Genomic DNA, 10,176 nt, shown 5'->3' with positions numbered 1-10,176 from the left:
ATTTTCAGGCACTAGGGAAGCAAGTTGCTTGAATCAGGCACCACATCCAGCTGAGCACACTTCGGGAAAACCATTCAGCAGACTTGAAGGGAGATGAATCCCGGCCCGGCTTTAAAAACCTTACCCAGAGCAGGTAAGTCCCTGCGGGAGCTGGTCAAAGCAGAAGCATCCTTCCCCAGACCTGGGAGACACAGCCTGTTCCTCTTTAAATCTGTGCTGTGTGCTGCAGTGCTCTGTATTGTTGCCATGGCAGAAATCTCCCCATAGTAATAACCTCTTTCAGAGAAGGTTAAAAAGAGGCAATGCACATGCTCAGAAATGCTGCACTTGTTCTGTTAGCAGTTTGCAGCGGCCATTTCAAAGAGACCATCACAAAGACGAGAGAGAGATCAGGTACTGATATTTTTTTTTTTCCTTTGTTGGAGGGGGTGACTTTTCTCTTTCACAGAAGTCCGTGCACGGATCTGCCTCCGTTCCCAGTTGCCCTGCAGATGGAGACCACCCTTGAAGCCTGTAGTGATTATCCCTTGCGGATAGCAAATTCCCACAGAATAACTAAGGGGCAGTAGTTAGATGTGGCCTAAGGTGATTGCTGCACTCGGGGAGCAATTGTTTTGCTGCGGGGCTCACATACGAAGCTGAGCTGATGCTGGGAATGGTGATGAGTAAGGTACCCTGAAAAAGTTTAACAGCATATCTGCTTTGTTTAGTTGAACCTTTCTAGCACTCGTAATCAGCCATGAGAACAGCCCCTGCTACACTGACCAGGAGGCTTCTGCATTAGGTACTTTCAGAGGAGGCTGGTATCGTCCTAATTTACTGTTACTGGGAGACACTCCGCTGCATCCTGTTGCAAAGCCTGGTATCTTTGATTGTACTTACTTTGATTGCAGATCATCATTAATTAAAACAGAAAGCCCTAGCCATTTGTTATGATTTTAATCCCTTTATTTTAAGGATTGCAGAAATAAGAAAAAGGAACACATCAGATCACTTAAATAAATAGTGGGAGGGATAGGAAGCCCAGTTCTGAGGTTGTGGGAATTACGTTGCCAGATCTGCTTTTTGGTGTGGGCCCAAATAGATCTGTGAGTCTATGTGTACGTGTGCGTGTCTTGCTTCTGAAGCATCCCCTACCCTTTCGTTTGGGTTGTGGTGCACAGGAAGGGGATGTGTATAATGCTGCTCCTTTCCTGGATGAATTGCTGGTTTGCACGTGCTGCAAGTGTTCATGCAGAATTTGCAGTTTCAGATGAACTGTGTCTGAAACAGTGGATTGCATGTATCAAAGAGCAAGCTTGTTCCGTTCTGTGTTTGTGACAAGATGGGGGAAAACCTTTTCTTTCCTGCCTCTCTCTGTTGCCCTTCCGAATGTGAAATACAAGCTGGTTTGGGGAGAGCTATACTCTTGCATTCAGCACATGCAGATCTGATGTTCTTATGCAACATCTTTTGCTTTGTATGCACTGACTTCAGGATCAGGAAGAGACAGAATGTTGTCCTCCTTTCCTGGGTTCAGATAAAAAGAATTTTCATGTGGCTTTTATTGGGTTGCTACAACGTAGCCTTATTTGATTCTTTCTTTCTTCCATTTGAACATACAGGAATGGAAGGCAAACTTGTCTGAACCCCAGCAGTTTGCTAGCCTTAAGAGGCTTAGATTGAAATCTGTAATAGACAGTTGCAGCTTGAGCTAGCCCAAGTTTCCTGTGTTCCCTCTTGATCTGAACAGTTTACCCATTGAATCAAGAAAATACTTCACTTGAAACCAGTGTGCTTATCAAAAATTTTACCTCTGTGTGAAGGGGAGGTGTTGCTGGACCAGACTGTACCTGTCTTCAGGACATGGTGTGGCCTGGCTGTGATGTTCAGGAACAAATGGATGGCTGCAAATAAAGGTCTGAAGCCCAGATTAGGAGGGGAAGCAGAAGGCCAAAGAGTTTTGATGCCTTTACCATTAAAAATTCTACCTATGAATTTGTGGTGGTTTCACAAAAGTCTTCCTTCAGCTGCTCTCATAAAGGAGCTTATGATCTGTGTTATGCATAGTTAGTAACAGTTAGCTTTAGTTATTATACTTGTGAGTGGGTAAAAACTTCATTTCCTGGTTCAGGTCTGTTTCAGCCAGCTCTATAATCCCTCTAACAGTTGAATGAGCTGTCTAGATTCATGTGCTGGTCTAGGTCTGTGTAGTTCGAAAAAAGATTGGAGTCACAGAGCAGGCAAAGTTGCTGGCATACTGGCTTGCAAATGAAACAAAAAAACTGTCTAGGGAGTTCTGATCTTCTCCTTCATGTCTAGGGACATTCTCTCCCAGTTGGGTTTTATGTGCACTGCTGGAAAAATACAGAGAACTTCTGTCCATGCTCTAGGTCTTCTGATACCTTTTTTTTTTTTTTTCTTTCAAAGGAAGACTGCCAATGCTTTAGCTGTCAGGATCATTAAGTTCTTTGTAACAAAACCCTTGTAACTGTCGTGTTCCTCACTGACTTGTTTGTGTCTCTTGATAAACAGAGAAGCACCAATTCCCAAGATGCTGGCACCCTGCCTTCTGAGAAGAGTGATCCTTACAGTTCCTTTAGTTTTTGTGGTTGCATTGCTTCTCACGGAGCCTGCTAGATCTGATCAAGAAGCAGGAACAGCCATACCAGCTGAAAGTACGTACTGCCCTACAGTCCTCTCATACAGCTTGTACTGTAGTTTTAATGTTGCAGGACTTCATATCACTGAAGTTTGTCCAAATAATTCAAACTATTTTGGACATGTCTTGCTTATGTTGTTTTAAAATCACAACTTGATAGCATACCACTGCTGTTTTTCTCTGCATCCAAAGCTCTCCACTCTCTTATCCTTATCTCCTGCCTATTGCTGTCTTGCTTGTACCTGAAATGTGCCACTGTTCTGTACAGCCTTTTGTACACTTTTCTTTTGTACAGCCCTCTCATTGTGTTAGCCCTTTCTATGCCAGGAATCACCCTGTTTGCTTCTCAGAGACATTCTTGAGACGTGCTTTTTTTTCAGCTGACATGACTGTTCGTTACATCTTTCATTATTGGTAATGTCTACTATATTAAAGTCAGTAGTTTTTATTTAAAAAAAATCACAATAAAGATGCCAAGAAAACACACTTTGTCAACACTTAGTCCAACAGACTTCAACCACCTAATTCTCCTTTGCCAATCTGTGTTGAGTTTAATTTACATCATAAACATAATGGCAGGTCCTTGCATCAAGTTGTTGATGTGGAAAATACTGTACTTTCCTTATGTCTGGTGCATATATAATAACACAAAGGTTGGGTGATGGTACAACAATGAAAGAGGAGGTCTTTAATACTGTTCCATGTTTATTTTTTTACCTTTTTTTTTCCTAGACAGGTTAAGAATTTGGCAGACTCCTTTTCTCCAGCAAGCAGGATTCCTGTCTGCTGGTTAGCACACAGATCATGAGCTGGAAGCTCATACTCCAGCTTATCAGAGGCATGTAGTAATCAGTCAAATATCAAGCGTTTGCAAAATAGGCTGACAGACACTGCAGGATTTTCCAACATGACTCTAGGCTTCATCTTTTCTTCCTTACCAGATTTCAAAGAGCAAACTAAACCTGTGCTCAGAATTCCTCACTTGCGCAATGTTTCCTGTGAAGTTGTCAGAGAGGCACAGGCACTGAGAAGCAAATAAGAGCATATGTAGAGCCTGATGATTCGAAGCCGTTTCATCATGTCTATATTTGTTCTGTCTCAGCACTGCTGTCTGTTAGGGCACAGCTTTGTATTACATGATGATCAAGGCAAAGCAAGCCTTGTGACCTTCAGTTTGGATATCTAGATACGGCAATACTATCTTAAACACTGCAATTAGTCCAGCATGCAGCAGTTCTGCTTATCAGCGATGCCCGCTAGTGACAGGGCATTGTGTTTATCTGCTGCTTGCCTCACTAGCTTTGGACAAAGCTGTATCATATTCAAAGTTAAAGTCCAAGTGATCTTTGTGATAATGCATTCAATTTTATTCCATCAGCTTTCTATTTACAGCTCAAGTTTATGAGATTAGGAGACAAGATTTTTCAGGGAACAGGTTCATGATTTCAGAGGTAATTTCTGAAAAATTTGAAGATGAGATTGAAAATGTGCCTAGGGTTGGTGGAGCAAAATGAAAGACTCAAGTTATGGGTTTAATGTTTCCACACTATGAACTGTGACAAGAGAAGAGAAATAGTGGAAAGGAGGAGAAGACATAAAGGAGGATGAGGGGAACAGCAATAAAGAAGGAAGAAAAATTTTAATGCAAATTTATTGAAGTCATTCTTCTGTCATTTAGACACTTGGTGGACCAATTACATTAATCTGGATTGTTCAAGAGTACAAACCTCAGTAGTCATGTTGTGGACTTTTTTTCTGTAGCTCTTCCTTATGCTTAAAATCACTGTTTATTCCTTCTACTTAATACTTCATGCCCTATAGTCACAATTCTCTACTAAATGCTCTCCTAGGCCGTCCCTGTGTTGATTGCCATGCGTTCGAATTCATGCAGAGAGCTCTGCAGGATTTAAAGAAGACAGCATATAATCTAGACACGCGGGTAAGGAAACATTAAATTTCTTAATTTGTTTTTTTTTTTTTTAATATTTGAGAAAATACTGTGGATACAAGTAGATAAGGTGGATGGATTTTGCACAAGAGAGTCAACTGTCCTATCTTCTAAGGTGATGCTGGGTAATTAAATTTTACCTCTCTAGGCAATAATCTGTGGAATTCTTCTGACTTGGTGTATTAGGGATTCTAGGAAGCTTAGGAAAGAGTGAACTGACAGTCTTCATCTCTGTATCTTTCTCTTGCCCAAGCTAGAGCCATTAGTGCTGCTATTCTCATTCCAAAAGCTGAGCGCACAGCTTTGTTTTTATGTTAGGGGGAGTAAGGTGAGAGCATCATTTGTATTTATTACCCAAAAGGAGAGAGCCAGCCCAAACAAAAAGCCTACTAAAATAAAATATTCCTCTGCACATGCTTTTACCCCTGGGGAGAGGCTAAGGGAGGAAACATGGTCTCATAGATACTTTTTACATTGCTCTGGTTCCGTAATGGCAAAAAGTGCCACAAAGTAGAACAGCATAGGGAACGGAACTCGTTTGGCTTGCAGTCAGTGTGGAAAATTTGCCAAGGTTGGTATCTTCCTTCTGTGAGGGAAGTGGAATCTGTCTCTTGCTACCACAACCTGCAATCTGTGCCTAGCTGTATCCCAGCTGCTGTCAGATAGCGGTGTCTCACGAGGGTGGCTTTTTCTCCACCTCCTCTGTACCCTTTAGCTGAAGTGTTATATCTACACTCTTGCACAGATTTTTCAACAGACAGCACTCAAACTTTTTTGCTATTCTAATCTGAGGTCAAGGTCATTCACAGTTCAAAGTATGGCATCTTTGAAGAACGGTTTGAGGTAACTCTGAGCGGGGTCCATCATGTTTAGGTGAACAGGCAGGTGCAGGAATGAAGATACCTTGAATTGTGACATACTACAAAAAAAACCCCAAACAAACATTCCAGCAGAACCGGATTGGTATGTAGCCCATTTACAGTTAAACAAAATCTGTTCAATAATTACAGGTCAAATATATTTTGGGCTCCTTCCTGAAGAAATCTGGTTCATGAATACATCTGCTGAGCACTGTGTATAGCCCAAACAAGATGTTCAGCTTGTGCTGTAAAGTGGTTCTAGCACACCTTTTCCTTCTTTTACAAACTTTTGAACTTTTCCCCAGAATTTCTAAATCTTGATTCAAAATTATCTCTACTACTGAAATCTTCTCTGGTTGTCTGGCTATGGCAGTGACCTTTATGGAACCTACAGCTTGCAGACCAAGGGAGAAGCTTTATGAAGTATGGATATCTAAAGCAGGAAGGTAGCAATGAAAGCCCCAAAGGTAGCAACTGTACTTTAATATTTTTTTAAAAATAAAAATAAAAGACAGCCAAGGAGAGGAAATGAGGATACAAAAAAGGTTCATTTGAGAGGAATGCCTTAATACTGACTTGTACAGCTCTAGATTTGACAGCAAGCCTGAAAATGTGGCTCCGTGATATATTCTCACAATATATGCTTTCTTATCACTTCAAAAATTAAATAATTGAATCCATATTGAGATTTTCCAGTGCCTCTGGACTAGGAGATGTCTATTCCAGTCATTAAGCTGGGAATTCTGCTTGCATCTTCAAAAGGCGTGGAAATATTGAATAGTTGACTTTGTGGAACAGTCTTCTACACTGTTTCAATTCGTAGTTTTATTACTCAGCTATGGCTCAATTTGATGCAAACTGGGAGTTTTAAGACGATTGCTTTCCACCACACATATATTTTACATTTGACTATTTTAGTCTGTTTTGCTCTTTAGTGGGGCGAATGTTTCTGTCTCCGAAAATACAATTCCCTCTGTTAATATTCCCACTGGAGACACTAATTTCATTGAAAAACTCTCTTTAGATTGCAGGCAGGATTTTTAGATGATGACTAAGCAGATCCTAATGATGTGGAGGAGGAAGGATTCCCAAAAGCTTAGAGAGGAAATTCCCATTTAATTCCTCCTGCAAATCTCACCCTGTGATTCTGTACAGAGGAAACCATATAGTTTTATTGCCCAGCTCAGAGTTTTCACACTTAATTTGGCCCTGTGTCGATCTGCACAGTGTCTCACAAAGCAAACTGACTCTAGCATAGGTCACGTAACATTTTACGGGGGCCATAGGCTGTATCCCCTGCCTTTTACAAGACTAGACGTGCTTGTAACCTACACTGATGTGAGGATCACTTACTGATTGACAGGCTGGCTGCATTTTACTCATGCGGTAAGAGAAGGGTCACAGACCACTTCTGAGAGGCTGGCTGCTACCTGTGCACATACCATGTTTGTCCCCTGGATACTGTTTTCCATCCTTTCGTCACTGCTGGCCCCTTGGAGCAGGCTGCAGGTTGGATTAGTTGTTTTGACAGCAGTAGCCAACTCTGTGTAGTCTTTTCTGGGGATAGCTGTGATTCACAGCTCAGGTAGCCAAAGAGCGGTGTGTGGCAGGTGAAGCTCTGATCATGAGCTAGGAGAGGGTTCTTGTACTGCTGGAAGGGAGCTTCTGCCACCAAAACCGTTCAGCCAGCTCCCAGCCAGCTCCCTGCTGCATCTAAAAGCTGCTCAAGACAGAGGCCAGCAGGGACCAGGCCGTAAAAAACAAATCCTGTAAAACAGGGGCTATGCAGTTCACTGTAAGTCTGCACTATAGACGCTTGTTTTCAACATTCCAATGCATTTTTCAGAGTTAACTAGCAGACATTGCATTACAAATTTTAAGAGCTCAGGAACTGCACTTTTAGCTGGAACGTATCAGCTTTTTTGTGGGTTCAGTATGTGGACCCTGCCTTGCTTTTTTTTTCTTTTTTTTTAAAGCTTGCTTTAACCCACCAAGGGATAATAACAAATCTCTGTGCAGATGGTTTTGTGATGCTCACAGAACAGTCAGCAAAGCTGTATTTAGTGCCGTTCATTTTGCTCTTTATTCCTTTCTAAACTGTCAGTGGTTATTTAGAACGTTCAAAGCACATTAAGTTAGATGTACCCATGAAAGGAAAAACAAAGGCTTGGAAATGTTATTAAAGATTATAAGCAGCCTTGGGGCTTAACTTCATGCTGTCAACCTCCTTTATTGAACCCATTGCAAATGATGTCAAGGAGATGGTTAGACGGTGATGACTGAGTGTCTTTTAGGTGATGAGCAAAGTCTGATCAGATCTTTCCAGTTTTGCAGGATAGGTGAAACAATCAAAGCGATACTTGATATAATATAGAACCACAGGGCTGTGTCTTGTGATTTACCATCTGGGAAAAAAAACTGACCAGTAGATAATTTTTCATGTACTGAGAAGGCAGGTGGTAAGAGGGGTGCTTCAGCCCAGCTCTGCTCGGAGTGCCTTTAGCTGATGTGGGTCAATGGATAACACAGGTTTTCAAACACAGCCTTTAATCACCTGGCAGTTCCATCCCATACAAAACTCACAAGACAGGCAGATTAAGGATGGATTTCACTGGCTTTAGAGCTAGTAGTCTTCATAATGCCTTTTTTTTTTTTTTTGTGTAGCTGGTTACATCAGCGGAGATTAGTTTGGTGAGTGGACTTCCCACAGGTAGTGTGTCCCATGACAATAAGGCAGTAGTTCTCTCTTGGATCAGACTGATTCTCAGATACAGCTCCAGCTCATGATAGACAAACTGACATGAAGATATGATGTTGACTTCAAGAAGCTCTGTGGTCTATCATGCATCTACTGAAGCCACAAGTGCTCCAAACAGCCAGGAAAACCAAAATATGTGTATGCTAGAGAGGAAGGATTCCCAAATTACCCTTATGCAGCATGCTGTCGCTTCCCTGGTTCTCAGCTCCTTCTTGCTCACGTAGGCTGAGAGGATGCAGACCTGATGATACCCAGCTGCAGCTCTGGAAAGTTCCCAATGCATCCATGTCGCACCAGAACATCCCTCTGGGCAGCAATGATCTCCTGATATTGATGAACCCCAATTCAACTGGGGGACGTCTACTTTCACCAGTTTGGGACCTCTTACCTTGAAGAAGCCGGCAATCTCATCACATATTTGAACTGTGATGGCTTTATGCCAGCTCAGCACCTGTTGTCTATTTTAGGCTCCAACAGCACATTACCAATAACAACAGTGAAGCAGAAGTTAAAACAGAAGTAAATTTCTTCACTGAGAGGGTGATCAGTGACTGGAACAGGCTCCCCAGGGAAATGGTCATGGTCAAGCCTGTCAGAGTTCAAGGAGCGTCTGGACGATGCTGTTAGTCATACGGTTTAGTTTTGGGTGGTCCTGCAAGGAGCAAGGAGTTGGACTTGATGATCCTTATGGGTCCTTTCCAACTTGAAATATTATATGATTCTCTGATTCTGTGATTAAATTGTGCCTTACTTTTTCTGCATAACTTTCAACTTCTCAACAGGCTGTAATACTCTAGATTTAATTTTTTGAGTCTGTTTTTAAGTATAAGGAAAATTTCTGACAGGTTTTGGGGTTTTTTTTAAGCCTCTCATGAACTTGAGAGCTTATTCTCCAGTTTGTGCAGTTGAAATAAGTTTGTAAGAAAGACAAATAACTAAACAAAAATAACAGCACCCAGGCACATACGGAATGTACTAATGTGAAAAACATGAATGTGTACCGGACTGAATTATTGAAGTATTGCCATCTTGGTATGCCAATTAATCATACAAAAGCTAAATTATTTTGCAGAGCAGTAAGCAATAACTCTGATTTTTACCTCAAGTCTCATCTCATACAACCGATTCTAAGTATTAGAACAAAACTAAAATGGAATTTTCTTCGGGATCTAATTATTTTTGCAGCACTGACACTTGTTTTTTGATGTTGCTTTTGTTCCCCCCTCTTACAGACAGAAACTCTGCTTCTTCAGGTGGAAAAGAGAAATCTGTGTGACTGTGTAACTGCAAATCTGCTGAACTGAATCCTCGAGGCCAGCTAAGGAGTATCACCTGTTCAGCGGTTTTTAAAATGCAGCTGTATAAAATACAGCTCTATGGAGTTCGTGTTGCAAGCATGTATGCCCCAATGTACTGAGGAAACTGGGGGGCTATGTCTTATGTGTTTGTCTGTTCTGTTTTTTTTTTAAGAGTACCCTCTTTTCACATCCACTGGCTTGCCAGTAAGGGCTCAATTCACTAAATCTCTTACTTGGCATTAGAATGAGGAAAAAATTTGCCTACTTTTATTTTTAAATCAGAGTTGGCCAAGTGTAACCCACAAGATAAATACGGCCAGCAGTATCTATCTCTAGAGACACTTGCAGCTGTTTTTTTTGTCTCTAATATGAACATATCTCTCTGGCAAGCTACCCAGTTATTTTGAGACAGGGAACTGTGGTCTCTGTAGGCTTTGCCTGTGTATTAAAGATGATGGAAGTCCTTTCTGATTGTTGTCTGCTCTGTGACCACATTCAGGCATGTTGCAGTTCTGGCAGCTGTGATGAGGTATGTGTCATGAGGAGGCATATGTGTGCTGTACTTGGACCAAAGCAGTTTCTGTCTTAATGCTGAGTTTTCTGGTATCGTATGCCTTCTTTAATTAAAACCTTTAGTTTCTTCCCCTGCTTCTCTGGACACTCCATTCTTA

The 10,176-nt window shown here is 41.5% G+C and overlaps 1 protein-coding gene across 2 annotated transcripts; it reads left to right on the top strand.

The window, feature by feature from the left end:
- The first annotated feature begins 308 nt into the window (after positions 1–308).
- Positions 309–9,969, top strand: LOC104479789 (NELL2-interacting cell ontogeny regulator 1). 2 transcript variants are annotated; one of them, XM_086747709.1, is made up of 5 exons: positions 309–393; positions 667–670; positions 2,515–2,657; positions 4,492–4,580; positions 9,440–9,969. In XM_086747709.1, the coding sequence occupies exons 1-5, from the start codon at positions 309–311 to the stop codon at positions 9,509–9,511; spliced, it is 393 nt and encodes a 130-aa protein (XP_086603835.1). In that variant the 3' UTR covers positions 9,512–9,969. The 2 variants fall into 2 exon arrangements, with proteins under 2 accessions (XP_086603835.1, XP_010118831.2); XM_010120529.2 differs by lacking the exon at positions 667–670 and having other exon boundaries at positions 321–393.
- The last annotated feature ends 207 nt before the right edge of the window (positions 9,970–10,176 follow it).

The sequence above is a fragment of the Chlamydotis macqueenii genome, chromosome 4, assembly GCF_036417535.1.
Source record: "Chlamydotis macqueenii isolate bChlMac1 chromosome 4, bChlMac1.mat, whole genome shotgun sequence".
Classification (NCBI taxonomy): domain Eukaryota; kingdom Metazoa; phylum Chordata; class Aves; order Otidiformes; family Otididae; genus Chlamydotis; species Chlamydotis macqueenii.
The sequence above is the reverse complement of the archived record's forward strand: the minus strand, read 5'-3'. Positions and strand labels throughout refer to the sequence as shown.

Bases quoted from the DNA above. Each gene is read 5' to 3' on its own strand.
- LOC104479789 (XM_086747709.1), top strand. From the start codon at position 309: ATGCTCAGAAATGCTGCACTTGTTCTGTTAGCAGTTTGCAGCGGCCAT. The intron at 2,658-4,491 runs GTACGTACTGCC...ATGCTCTCCTAG, and splicing joins AACAGCCATACCAGCTGAAA to GCCGTCCCTGTGTTGATTGC. The intron at 4,581-9,439 runs GTAAGGAAACAT...CCCCTCTTACAG, and splicing joins CATATAATCTAGACACGCGG to ACAGAAACTCTGCTTCTTCA.